Source organism: Mycothermus thermophilus (assembly GCF_041956435.1).
Source record: "Mycothermus thermophilus strain CBS 625.91 unplaced genomic scaffold VTJ04scaffold_7, whole genome shotgun sequence".
In the NCBI taxonomy this organism is placed as follows: Eukaryota; Fungi; Ascomycota; class Sordariomycetes; order Sordariales; family Chaetomiaceae; genus Mycothermus; species Mycothermus thermophilus.
Genome location: NW_027191433.1, coordinates 1,178,958 through 1,191,990, shown reverse-complemented (window position 1 = coordinate 1,191,990; position 13,033 = coordinate 1,178,958). Strand labels below are relative to the sequence as shown.

Sequence of the window (13,033 nt, the reverse complement as noted above, 5' to 3'; positions counted from 1 at the left end):
TCAATGTCCGACCCGGGCGGATGTCCCGTGGTGGGGGGCCATTGTAAGCTGACAGGTGATGGAGCCAGGAATTTTTTTATATGACGTCCGACCTTCCGAGCTCCGGGAATAGCTCCGCGGGCGGCCACAGCGGCCCGGGGCTTTGCGTGGGCCCGGAAGCCACACAGTGTGAGTCAGTCATGACTGCCTGGCCGCACGGATAGAGGTTTGCTCCTTGTGATAGTCTAGACTCAAGAACTGGAAGGAGAGACTGGAATCGGCGAAGCCCTGATTCAGGCCACATTTGGAACTTGACATTGAGAGACAATTATCGAAATTACCAGGGTTAGACCTTGAAGTCAATGATTCCGCAACCAGGCCCTCGTCGAATCTCGCAACAATGGTCTGGCGTCCGGAGCTTCACTCGCAACAGAAGCCGGCCTCAACGACGAGTCCATCGCAGAGTGAGCCCCTTTTGCAATGACTAACGGTTTTGTTGAGACTTGAATCTAGGCCCAGGACCGACCATGGGCTAACTGTTGGATTCAAAGATTCAGAACTCCAAGCGAGGCCGCCGTCAAGTGTGTCCCAAACTCCCACCCAACACCCCACCAAACGGCTGGCGACCTGAGGTACCCCGCTAATCGTCTTCGTCCAACTCAGCCACACTCCATCTCGATCATCTGCCGACCGTTTCCCATGTCCAAGCCACAAGCTGAAAGATCCCCCCACCTTGAACAGCTCACTTTGGGATGTATTGCGGGATTTGCAATGGCGCAGTGTATGCGTGTACGCTAGTTGATGAAGCTGAGTTTGAGCTTTGCAGAGACACGCAAGTCTAGGTGCACCCTCAACTGTTTCCAGCCTTGCCCGGTCAAGGACCCGTTGGCGCCCGCATATGCTCTTTGGCGGTCTCGGTGCTCGTTTTCTGGGTTAAGCGCCCTTGTCCATTCGCATTCCGCGCTCCGGGAGCTTGCTGATTGGATCACCATGCATGCAAGCTCTCTCCATGCGACGCCGGAGGGGCGACGTGAGGGGCATGCTTGGGCTGATGAATCCCTGTCGACCCGACAGCTCCTGTGAAGTACAAGTACGACGTCGGTCCCGTCGCCGTGTCCTTCTGCCTTGCCGTCACTGTCTTGACGCTTGCAGCTCGCATTGAGCGTCAGAAGAAGCATTTGGACCTTGGACATTGAGTGCCCAGCGTTGGCAACCTCTCGAGGACTCGTCAAACAGACAACATGTCATACTATCCTCGTAAGTGACATTGGGACACAGCTCGTCGAAACCGTACGTGATGCTAACCTCTCTCAGCGCCCCCGGGAGCTGGCGGTCAAGGTATGCTGAGCCTGCAAGCTAGATCGCAACCTGGTTCCATCTCAGGACTCGTCCAGACTGACGGTTTACCCCTGAACAGGCCAGTACCCGCCTCCTCCGGCTCAGCAGTATGCCGCCTACGCGGCGCCGCCCGGGAATCAGGGCTGGTATGCCCCTCCGCCTCAGAATGTGGCCGCGACGCCGACCCCGCCGGTCAATTCCAGCCCTGTCTACCCTCCTCCCCCGCAACAGCAGCAGCAGCAACAACAGTACCCTCCACCGCCTAGCCAGCAGCAACAGCAGTACCCGCCCCCTCCCCAGCCACAGAGGTCTCCTCCTCCGCAGCAGTATCCTCCGCCGCCTCAGCAGCAACCCCAGCAGCAACAGCAGCAGCAACAATACGCTCCTCCGCCGCAGCAGCCACAACAGCAACAGCAGCAGCAATTCCCGCCCCCGCCTCCTCAGCAACCGCAACAACAGCAACAGCAGCAATATGCGCCGCCACCCCCCTCCTCGCCGCCGCCCATGCAGCACGGCGCCTTGCCCACCCACCTCCGCACCGGCTCGACCGCCGGCGAGCAGCAGCAGGGCTCGCCCGCCCAGAGTACCCCGCAGTTTGCGCCGCCCCCGTCCTATCCCCAGGACGCTGCCAACACGGGCTATCCGGCCGAGAAGCAACAGGAGCAGCAACAAGAGCAGCAACAACAGCAGGCAGCGGCGGCTGCTGCTACTCCAATGATCGACCCCACCGGCGCACCTGCGGCGCCCGTGTTTACCGGCGCGGTGTCGACGTACGTGGATGACGTTGGCACGTTTAACGGCGGCAGCTATCGGATTAGCCACCGGGACAGCAATACCGTTTTGACTATCCAGCTGGCGATTGGGTGTCCGATTGAGGCTCGGCCGGGTAAGTTTTGTCGTCTTGCCACTTCTGCGTGTGTAATACTAACTCTCTCCCAGGCGCCATGATCGCCATGTCCCCGTCGATCGTGCTCAAAGGCTCCTACAAGTTCAGCATGAAGAAGCTCGTCGCCGGCGGCGAGATGGGCAGCTCCACGTACACTGGTCCCGGCGAGCTGCTGCTTGCCCCGCCCATGCTGGGCGACATCACCAGCCTGCGCCTGACGGGCCGCGAGACCTGGTCGGTCAGCCATGACGGGTTCCTGGCCTGCACGCAGAACGTCATCAAGGACTACAAGCGCCAGGGTCTCAGCAAGGCCATGTTTAGCGGCGAGGGGCTGTGGGTGTACAAGATCTCGGGCACAGGACTGCTGTGGCTGACGAGTTTTGGCGCGATTATCCGGAAGGATGTGAGTGCAGTCTTGACCCGGACTCTGGGTGGAGGGTTGCTAACAGGACGAAACAGCTTCTTGACGGCGAAAAGTACATTGTCGACAACGGCCATCTCGTTGCCTGGAACACCAAGTACGTCCTGGAGCGCGTGTCTTCGGGCGGTCTCATCTCGGGCATCGCATCGGGCGAAGGCTTGGTGTGCAAGTTTACCGGCCCGGGGACCGTCTTTATCCAGACCAGGAACGCGGTATGTTTTGCTGGTTGTTTATATGTTGTCAGACGGTTGCTGACTCTCTGTGCAGAAAGCGTTCAGCGGTTACATGACGGGCCAACAGGTCACTGTTTAAAACTGGAGAAGTGTATGGTTCTGTGTCGATTGTGTGGGTTGTTCTTGTGTATCTGTCCGTTGGTTGCTTTTTGGTTACGGAGCTTGTGGCAGTTTGACGATGTAATTAATGATTTTGGAGATCGAGCAATCCGAGTCCCTACAGTCCTTTCCTCTTGTCTACTCCATTCTCCGTTTTGAAATTGCTTGCCTTTGATATCGGTGCGCTGTGCTGTTGTTTCTTCGTCAGTCGATATTGTTTACCGAATTCAGGGGTAACAACCAGGTTGAACGCATTGCCCGACATTCAGGTATGCGCCTTCATCACTTCCCGATTCTCACGACAACCCAGATCCATTCCATCCTACAGATACGCGGCTACCTCATAGAGGACAAGAGCGTCTGCATGTGAGAGGATGGAATCCACCACAGACCTGGGCGCTGTGCATGGAAACCACCATAACTTCTATCATGACGCTATTCAGCTCGGACATCAGGCACGACCTCTCCAACGTCCATGCCCTTTATCCTGTCCACTTCTCGGCCTCGCGGTTTCCTGCCCATAAGAGGCCCTTTTGGTCTCCAGCCTTCTTCTCCTCCCATCATCATCCATTCCGTAAACCACTCCGCGTCAACATAGATCACTCCCACAAGCGGACGCGCAGTCACACAGCCTGCTCCAGGTTTTTGGGTACTCGGTCTATATTGACATTCGCAGCTTAAGGACATCTAGTTCTAGTCGGCGTTCGAAAGAACATCAGAGCGGATTTGTTTCCGGCCAGCCATCAACAAGCAAACGCCACGGCTCTCTGCTCGGACGACCAACTGCGACACCCATCAGTTTCTCGACGTCCCTGACGCAGTCACCATGGCAACCAAGACCAGCACGGTCCGCCGCGGCAAGAAGCCCTCAACTCTCCGAGGCATGGCCAACGCTCGCAGCGCCAGCATTCGCAGCCATCGCGTCGCCACCGCGTCTGATGCCTCGTGGCGCAGACGGGCAGCTTTGACCTCTCCGATCCCCAACTCGGGTGCCTCATTCCACACCCAGGGCCTTCGGGGCTCGGACGGCAGCGACACACCTCGACGCAGCTCGGACAAGACCAACACCTTCGCCGAACCCCAAGTCCGCTATCCTCGGGGAAGCCAGGTTGCCTGGGAGAATGTGCTCTCGGCTCCTGGTTGCCACGTGCCCTCGTCCACCGACGGCTCCGATCTCGACGTGGCGGAGGTACTCCAGGTCGCGCTCCGCAAGGTCGGAAACCTCACGACTCTCGTTAACGGGGAAGTTGTTCCCCTGCCCCATTGCTATTGCTTCGACGTCGAAGTTGTTTCTCCTGAGAGCCGCTCGGGCAGCGCAGCCACCTGCGAGCTTCATCGACTTTCGGGTCGGTTTCATTTCAGGCTCGTAGCGCCGGGCAGCAACGGCGATGTGGTGGCCCGACTTCATGATATGATGGGACAGGTTGAGCGTCCAGGAACCGCCTCGTCCAGCTCGACCGACGACGACTCGGTTGTCTCGAATCGAGCCACCACGGATGGATCGCCTCAAGCCTCGTCGGCCGGTGTCGACAACGCCCATGCGCGCAGAGCCGATGACGAGGAGGAACGGTTCCGTCGGCTGTTGAGCCGTCTCCATGTCAACCGATCCAGCAGCGCATCTCAAGGGCTGGCTTCTGGTCCCGTGGGCCCCAACACCAAGACATCTCCAGAGCTCAAAGACCCTGCCATTGTTGCCTTCGAGGTTAGGAACGCTCCGAAACAACAGCTACATCGCGAACCGAGCGACCAGGCCAAGACGGCCGCCAACCAATACCTCGCCGAGCAGCTCAGTCGCATGCACAGGTCGTCGAACTCGGGTTCGAATGACTCGGGGTATGTGTCTCACCAGCGAGCGATCCAGCAGCCGTCGGCCGAAGGGAGCGGGCAGGGCCATCGGCGCAGGGGCTTGAATCCCGCTACTGCCGAGTTCAAGTCGTCAAGCCAAACGGAAGATAACAACACCATGCCATGGCTCGCCCCGAGGAAGGTGATGGCTCGACAGCCGTTGACAAACATTTTCCCGGACGCCACGAGTCAAGGAGGTCAGGGCGTCGATAACAGGGCTGCGGTACCAACCACCACGGCATTGACGGACACCGGCCTTGCGTATTCAGGCATTCAGCCCATGCGACAGCCGGCAGGCCCGCCCACACAGGCGCCCGTCTTGGGTGTTGGCGGTCAAGTGTACCAGGTTCCAAACTTTGGTGTTCGCACCGCAGGGCCTGCTGTGTATCCTGCTTCGTCCGCCGCCCCAGCAGCCACGCTTCCTGTCGGCCCGGCTGCGATGACTGCAAATCCTGGAGGCACCAATGCGTCTCTGCCAGTCACCACTCTGGGTGCCGCTGGTGCTCCGGTGTACCCGCTCAACGGATACGGTCCGAGTCCTCAAACGGCGGGAGTCAGCCCTGGACTCGTCCAGCCGGCTCCGGTGCTTTCTCAGCCCGTTCCCATCAGCACAAGTGCCATTACTCAAGTGCCCGCCGCGACGCCTGCCGCGGTGCCTGCAACGACCTTGATCACGGTGCCCTCGACGGTTTCTCCCGGAGCACCTACGCCGTTACCCGTGAATGTGGTTCCTGCGGCCTCCGGGATCGTCACGGTTCCAGTGATTGGCAAGCCGCCTCGTCCGTATTTCCCCGTCACCACCAAACCCCGCGACCACGATCCGGTCAAGCAGCAGTTGTACGAGGCCTACCTGGAATGGCGCAAAGCCAACGAGCCCGGGTACCACATCAGCTGCAAGATGCGTCAGGCGAACCGCGTCCTGCGTCAGTGCCAGCAGCAGGCGTTGCAACAGAAGATGGGTCAACAGGGACAGACCCAGGGGTCGGCCGGTCGGACTTCCAACAACACCAACACCACCATAAGCACTGCAAACGCCGGCAATCCAACCTCGGCGTACCAGTCCCAGCCGGCTCCCAATGCTGCTGTCCTGGCCCAGGCGAACTAGGTGCGTCGTCAGCAAGCCACGCAGCAGCAGCAGCAGCAGCAGTCAGCTTCCCAGCAACGGGCTCCCCAGCTTGCTTCTCAGCAGCCGGCGCAAACCCCCCAGAATGTGCAGCCACAACACCACCATCGCCCGCAACCCCCAGTGCAGGTCCTCCAGCAACCACCTCAGCAGCAACCCGTCTGCATCATGCCTCTGTCCGCGCCACTGCTGCCGCCCCTTGCCCAGACCGCGGCCCCCCAAATCCAACTTCACCCGCAGCAATTATCCCAGGCCGTCACACAACCCATCCAACTGGCCCAATCGTTCCCCCTGACGCTGTCCCTACCCATGTGCCAGCACCAGTACGGGACGGTGACGGTGCCTGCTATTGCGACCCCGGCCGTGATCCCGGCAGCCACGACAACTCCTCTCGCGGGAGGCAAGGACCTCGCCAGGTGGAAGCTGGTGGCGGAGAAGGCCAAAGCGGCGGTTGGAGCGGCTGCCGCGGCGGCGAGGGCTGAGAAGGCGAGGAGGGAGGAGGAGGTGAAGCAGGAGTTGAGGAGCAAGGTGAAAGAGTTAAGCAGTCACGAGAGCGGGGAGGCTGGTGTTTCTGGTGGCGGAAATAGCGGGAGCCGCAACACTGCTCCAGGGGTTTCGGCTTCTGCTTCGCCTGCTGTTGGGAGCATGCGGGCCGGTCATGGGAGGAGGACGGCGGGTGCGAGGGCTTGAGTTGGAGAGGGTAGAGAGTTGAGGGATTGTTGGTGCTGGTGAGAAGAGCAGGATGGAAACAACACACTCGTGTGGAAGCAAGTATCCCTTATTTTACTCAGTTGGAGGAGGATCGGAATACTTATTGGTTCAGGGGGGCGAAGGAAGAAGGAATATTCTTATGTTAGCTGGTTCATGTTTATCTTATTGGCTTCCTTTATTCTCTTCGTCTTGTCTGTCTGGGACAGGCTGTGGTGGCTGTTCATTCTTATCCGCCGTTCTGCCCTTAATCCGCTTCTTGCTTACCTGTCTTTTTTTTCCCTTCTCCATGTTGTTCTTCTCAGGCATACGCAGTCAGGTTACTTGGCTCCCGCTTAGGTTAGGTTACCCTTTGTTCAGGTTGGGTATTATTCCCTGCTTAGGTCGATAGCTATTGCGCAATGGATGTGTTTGTTTTCTTACAAAGACCGCTTGTGATTCAACTCTGTGAATATCTTGTCGCTTTATACCTTGAGGTACTGGACGTTGCTGGTATCGTGGTAACATCAAGGAGGATTGCTTTCTCGAGCAAGACCCCAAATAGGTTCATGACAAACCCCTCTCATGCTTTGGACCGGCAACAAGAATACCGATCTGGGGTTTCCTGCTTGGACAAACAGGGTGTTCGGTTGGCAAGAGAGAACAGTCTAGTAATAGGCGGTTAGGGTTGAGGTTCGGTATAGGGTTAAGGGATGACAACCGCACAATCTGTTGGTGTTAATGAAGAGCTTTCGGTGAAGGGCTGCTGAAATTGGCATTCGCGGTCAATAAGGGACATGGAGTATGTTTGATGAGCATTGATCTCAAGCTCGATTGCCCAGACGGTGGTGGCGTACATATCTCATGCTGAAAGCGGAAAACGAGACTCGGGAGCCGGAGCTCCTTTGCTTGGACAAATAGGACCTCCCATACAGAAAAGACAACAACAAACAAAAGAGGAGGGCAACAGGGGCTAGAGATGGCTGGGGGAAAGTACATTATGACCTATGTCGATGGTCTGAGCTGGGAGGCCAAGCTCAACACATTGGCTTACACGGGCTGCCGGATGGACAAGAGGATAATATTAAGTCCACTTCAGGGGTGGTCTACATTCATTATTAAACAACCTGGAATCCCAAGCACGAGACGGATTCCAGTCTTCATACTCATGCATGCCAAAGGATTCAGAAAGACCAGAACCTTGCAGGCTTAGTCCCTGTTAACCTGTCCTATCCTTGAATACCCGCCTGCCGTAAACCCTTTCTGCCTTGGATTGTTCCAAGCAACTCCCGAACCCAACGAAACCCCAGAAACTCCGTGTTCTCGAAATACAAAACATCTATACATGGGGTATCAGTGTCGTGAAATTATCACTTCATATCCTCATCCACTGGCTTCCTGCTCCCCCAATGAGCGGCCTTTCGCCTGCATCCCTCCCCTCACGGCGCCTTATCCCACTCCGGCCGCGGCCGCGGCAGCACTCGCGCGTGAACCAGCTCCACGCCATTCTTGGCGGCCAACTTTTTGGCCTCGTCCCACTTGACGCCGGTGAGAAAGCCCTGGTAAAGCACCTTGACCCGCGGATGCGCGATGAGTTGGAATATGAACAGGTCGACCCCGTTGTATTGGCCCGGGTGGACCGCCACGGTATGCAGGTTCGGGAAGCGATGGATCCAGTCGACAAAGGGCTGGCCGTTGAACTTGCTCGTCGTGCCGGAGCGGTCGAAGGGGTCGTGGTAAAAGTTGAAGGCGCGCAGGGCGATGGTGGTGATGCTGTCCCCGAGGAAGTCGAGTTCGGTGGCCGGGTCGAGAAGGTGGTCGTTTCCGTTCACCTCGACATCGCCTAGGAAACGGGGTGGCCGTCTTCTCCTACCATGCAGCGATGCATGCGTGCCGAGCAGCTCCACGACCTTCAGATTGCCCAAGGCAGCGGATGCACCCAAAATGTCGCGGAGGTCTCGCGGAGTAAAGGCCACAGCCACGCGAAACACCTCCAGGTCGGCCAAGGGGTGCTGAGCATGGAGTGCGTCCTGGGATGTGTTCTCTCCGTCGGGAGGCACAGGCAACCGGTCCCATACAGCTTCCCTCAGGACGCTGTCGACTACTATGTCCGAGTAAGTAAAAAGTTGGAGGGAGCGCAGTTTACTGGCCCTGAGAGGGAAATGCGTCACCGTGCCGCCCTCGGGACGAAGACCAGCCAAGACCCACGGGCCAAGAGCGAAGCTCTTGAGCGACGGCCAAAGGTGCTTGTTTTCCGGAGGCACCCAGGGCACAAGGGTCACACTGTCCAGGGAAAACTCTTCTAGAACCGGCGTTGCTTCAACCACCGGGCCCTTGCCTTGTTAGTCATTATCACAGAATACGGATGGAGTTCGATCTTGCTTACTATGGTGAAGTACTGCCGCGTGGGAAAAGTGCCTGTCTGCGTCTCGCGAGGGGCAAGATGCAGCTTTTTGAGCCTGGGTAGCGAAACCCCTCGCAAAACGCCACCCACCATGTCCGACAAAACGAACTTGCAGTCCACGACCTCGAGAGCCTCGAGCGTTTCACTGCTCAGCTCCAGGAGGTGTTGGAACACGTTTTCGCCATCGGCTCCGAAGCCCGTGAAGGAGAGATGAGTAAGGCTCGGCCGGAGCGCCGGGGGTCTGAGGAGGATGTCAGAAGTATCGATCTGGTTGGGCCTGCAGTTCTTCCAGTTCAGGCGAAGGCGCTGCAAGCTCGGCAGGGCATGAAGCACCTTGCAGAGCCTGTTGAGCGTCACCCCAAAGTGGGAGATGTCGTCAATCGCAAGGGCCCTGATTTCGCGTTGGTGGCGCTGGAAGAAGGCGCCCAGGGACCCCTTCGGGTTGCCTGGACGGGCGAGCGTCACCTCGGTCCAGAGCATCGAGTCATTCATGATGGCGTGGTTCCACTGTTTGTTGACACGCAGGCATCGGCTGTTGCGAGTTAGCAGATGATACAACAGCAGGAACCCGGGGTTCTTACAGCCGATCGGACATGGGAAGCACGGCAAATACCATGTGCAAAAGCTCCGGAGGGAGCATCCGAACAGGGTCCCGTTTGTGGATGTTGACCTTCTTAAGATAGGCCATCTTCTGGAGGATGATCTGCACACGTCGGTAGTTAGCATACCGGCACTGAGAAAAGGGACGTCTGCAACTCACGTCATATTTTCCCTTGGGTCCACGACAGCGCTGCGTGGTGATGTTGAGTGATCGGTCGAGGAATGACCTCAAAATACCACGCAGTTTCATAGTGGGCGGACCAGAACCAGCGATAGCAGTAGCCAAGGACCGAGCCGGAGGTGGCATCTCGTCTGCCATATTCTTGAGCAAGGCATGGATCATGGTGGCGACGCGGCAGTAGCCGATGGCCGACGTGGGGTCCAGGTTGATGATGGACAAGGCGGTAGAAAAGGCCGATACCAGCTGGTCGGCCTGTTCGAGACATTGAGCCAGGGCATCCAGGGCGAGGGCATGTTGCTGACGGGCGCACGAGGGCCAGACGTAGCCGCAGGGGCAGGGAGCTTTGGCGGTGTCGAACAGGATCTCGGGGTCGGGCTTGTCCAGGGCCTGGATGAAGTGAGAGATGTGGCACGACTTGTCTTTCTTGTGACGAGGCGGGGGATTGCCAGCGGGGTGACACGGGCACATGTTGACAGCCTGTTTGAATGTCAGCTCAATTCTGTGATGGTGAAGTCGCGAGTCGGTCCTCCGCGATCTGGTCAATCCTGTGAATCGGTCAAATCCGCGATTCAAACCATCAAGTGCGGAAGTGGCGGTAACTCCGCGGCCTGGTGATCGAGTCCGCGACCCCGCGGTGACTCCGCGACTTGAAATGATCCAATCCGCGACTCGAAAACAAAATTTCCGCGACCTGGGGGCTGTAAGATCACCAACCTTGATCAAGAGGCGGAGGGCTTCAGGGAACTTGCGTTCCTTGGTGAGCTCTCGGCCCTCTGTGATGAGATCCTCCATTTCCGGATGGATCTCGCTGTCGGAATCAATTGCCGGCGATCCTTCGGGAACGGGCTTGGGAGGCTTGGGAGGCGTTGTCCGAATCATGGTGTTGATTGTTGTGAGGTTGAAGGTTGGGTTGGGGATGAAAGAGCCCAGCCCCGCCAAGCTGTATGATACAGTAAGGCAGAGGACCCACCTTTTGCAATGACCAGCGTTTGGCCAGACCTGCGCCGAAAAGCGGGTCAATCTTACCGCTCTGTATTGTAACGCGTGTAAGCCAACACGCGGGTTTGAGCGAGCCGAGATAAGATGAAAGGCGGAGCTTTGGTCCTGGGAAGTTGAGGGAAAAGGGAGTACTTTGGTTGTGAAAATTTGTATGAAAAGTAGACGTTTCGCTATGGGAAGATGAATGAAAGAGAAAAGGCCTGGTCGTGAAAATTCAGATAAAACGAGCTGTAGGGAATTGAATGGAAGCGAGAAAAAGGAGGCTTGAAACTTACTCTGGCACAAACAGTCACCTCCCGGACGGCAGAGAGTTCTAGCCGTAAAAGGGGAGCTTGGTTGTAAGAAGATGAGCGAGAGTGAGAATCTTTGACCTGCTGTCCTCAGTTCGTGAGCTCGCGCTGTGGCACGTTGTCATGTGAACGAGGCTGACAAGACGAAGAGTAATGACTGTAAACAAGAGAATCTCGAGAGAATAAAAAAGAATGGAATGAGAACAAAGATTAAGTTATCCCGCCTTGAGGTTCAGATGAGATGAGTTGTGAGACGCGTCGCGACGCGTTTTGAGCTAATGATGTCATCCCCGGTCATTACCGTTGATGCACGGACCATGTTGAACCTTTTGATTACATAATTATAAGTGCGTTTTCCGGTGGTGCAGTTTAGGGTGTTATTTTTATTTTATTTCCTTAGGATATCCTGCATGAAATTTATAGAGTAGCTCCGGAAGATGAAGCCTTTGAGCATTAGAGCTAATAAAATGGCTAGGGCATGAGAAAGAACATAGACTCAAGTGATTCTTCTCAGTCAACAAGTCTGATCGATGAGGGCACATGAGGCAGGACAGCATGTTAGATGAGAGATAATACCTAGGTGACAGGCAACCCAGAGACGAGACAGACTGATACAACAAACGTATCAATCTATGACATTCTGTCCACCACCACCCTACAACCCCGGTTTTAAGAATAGAACTCGGCGTCACACAAGCCATATCACCGATTACCGAGAGTTGCACGAGCTGTCGGATGGCGTAGCCCAGAGTGTTGAAGTACATACAAACCTGTGCCGTCGGCGTTGATGCTTAAAATGGAAGAACCCAACAGTCAGTCTGTGCCTCACACTCACTGCTGCGTTTGAACTCTTGGATGAGCAGCAACACGTTTTCAGCCCAGGGCAGGCCGGGAGAACCGCCGCGAAGAAAGCGGAAAGCAAACACTCCCGTGTTGTTGTCCCAAACTTTGTTCCGGCATGCAAGACATCATGCCGCTGCAGCTCGGCAGGTCGCAGTGGCGACTGTTACAGTGCAGTTGGGCAAGGCAGATCAACTCGGAGATTATCGACATCTCATGGGACAGTATCTGATGTGTAGATGTGATAGGTCGCATTTCACCCATGATACAGTAACTTTCAAGTCAACAAAACCAGGATGGGGTTGTCAACACACGGAATCTATTTCACATTTCCCCATTGCTGTATGCCTTGCCAGAAGACAGTCAATGAGAAACGATTGCCGTACATGTTTCTAACGTCGTGTATTCTTCAGTTCACTTCAACCCACGGCAGGGTGAAGATAATCGGCTATTGTAGATCACAGAGAACAGGAATCCAAGCCTTCCCAACGCACCGGGTCATGTTCCTAGTGTCTTGGTGTCTTGGGACGCCAGGGTAGTCCCGGCTGACAAAACAAAGTTTGTGAGCCTCGCGCTAGTTATTTATAGACAAACTACCGCGTAGAGTTTCCCGCTAACGAACCTGTGGGGCTCTAGCAGTGCCGCTACACCACCACATGGACATTTTCAACCATACAGACATCTGCTTGCACAGCGTACGCAGCAGTGGAAAATCAGCATTCAGAACTGTCCATACAGGACACGAGCTGAAAACCCCGACTCAGCCTGCCCACGATTGGACAATAGACGCCGACAAGCGCCGGTCCCGCTCGGATGTCCACCGTGCCGCAGAAACTCTCCCACCGACAACAAGTCTTCTGTTAGTTACCGGCACCCCATGCCTTTCATCTCGAGAACGGACGTGGGTTGGAAGCATGCCCGCTGGACCCGTCAGAGTTTAGAGTGCTGACCACCGCGGATCATGGCCGCGCCGCCGACGCCGGGGGACCCGCGCGCGCGACACAAGTTCCGCGATTGCTGCTGGCGCCGGGGCACTGGTTCTTCAGCTAGGAGGAGGAGCCAGCGGCTGAAGAGGTGAGTGAGGGGCATGGACGGAGTTTGCAACCTT

At 56.6% G+C, this 13,033-nt stretch overlaps 6 protein-coding genes across 6 annotated transcripts; 5 read left to right on the top strand and 1 right to left on the bottom strand.

Annotated features, from left to right (window-relative positions):
- Nucleotides 1-80: 80 nt before the first annotated feature.
- On the top strand, nucleotides 81-1,175 carry VTJ04DRAFT_9980 (uncharacterized protein; the record flags this gene model as incomplete). Its single annotated transcript, XM_069368586.1, has 2 exons — nucleotides 81-168; nucleotides 1,054-1,175. The coding sequence occupies 2 exons, from the start codon at nucleotides 81-83 to the stop codon at nucleotides 1,173-1,175; spliced, it is 210 nt and encodes a 69-aa protein (XP_069214715.1).
- A 45-nt stretch (nucleotides 1,176-1,220) lies between these two features.
- VTJ04DRAFT_9979 (uncharacterized protein) lies at nucleotides 1,221-2,936 on the top strand (the record flags this gene model as incomplete). The annotated part of the gene is made up of 6 exons (XM_069368584.1): nucleotides 1,221-1,236; nucleotides 1,294-1,317; nucleotides 1,397-2,203; nucleotides 2,257-2,606; nucleotides 2,663-2,836; nucleotides 2,892-2,936. 6 exons carry the CDS (start codon nucleotides 1,221-1,223, stop codon nucleotides 2,934-2,936), a joined length of 1,416 nt encoding a protein of 471 aa, XP_069214714.1.
- Nucleotides 2,937-3,782: 846 nt separating this feature from the next.
- Nucleotides 3,783-5,906, top strand: VTJ04DRAFT_9978 (uncharacterized protein; the record flags this gene model as incomplete). Its single annotated transcript, XM_069368583.1, has 1 exon — nucleotides 3,783-5,906. One exon carries the CDS (start codon nucleotides 3,783-3,785, stop codon nucleotides 5,904-5,906), a length of 2,124 nt encoding a protein of 707 aa, XP_069214713.1.
- A 186-nt stretch (nucleotides 5,907-6,092) lies between these two features.
- VTJ04DRAFT_9977 (uncharacterized protein) lies at nucleotides 6,093-6,614 on the top strand (the record flags this gene model as incomplete). The annotated part of the gene is made up of 1 exon (XM_069368582.1): nucleotides 6,093-6,614. The coding sequence occupies one exon, from the start codon at nucleotides 6,093-6,095 to the stop codon at nucleotides 6,612-6,614; it is 522 nt and encodes a 173-aa protein (XP_069214712.1).
- A 1,436-nt stretch (nucleotides 6,615-8,050) lies between these two features.
- VTJ04DRAFT_9976 (uncharacterized protein) lies at nucleotides 8,051-10,675 on the bottom strand (the record flags this gene model as incomplete). The annotated part of the gene is made up of 5 exons (XM_069368581.1): nucleotides 8,051-8,944; nucleotides 8,998-9,547; nucleotides 9,597-9,718; nucleotides 9,776-10,273; nucleotides 10,511-10,675. 5 exons carry the CDS (start codon nucleotides 10,673-10,675, stop codon nucleotides 8,051-8,053), a joined length of 2,229 nt encoding a protein of 742 aa, XP_069214711.1.
- A 1,906-nt stretch (nucleotides 10,676-12,581) lies between these two features.
- On the top strand, nucleotides 12,582-12,975 carry VTJ04DRAFT_9975 (uncharacterized protein; the record flags this gene model as incomplete). The annotated part of the gene is made up of 3 exons (XM_069368580.1): nucleotides 12,582-12,620; nucleotides 12,690-12,784; nucleotides 12,867-12,975. 3 exons carry the CDS (start codon nucleotides 12,582-12,584, stop codon nucleotides 12,973-12,975), a joined length of 243 nt encoding a protein of 80 aa, XP_069214710.1.
- Between the last annotated feature and the right edge of the window lie 58 nt (nucleotides 12,976-13,033).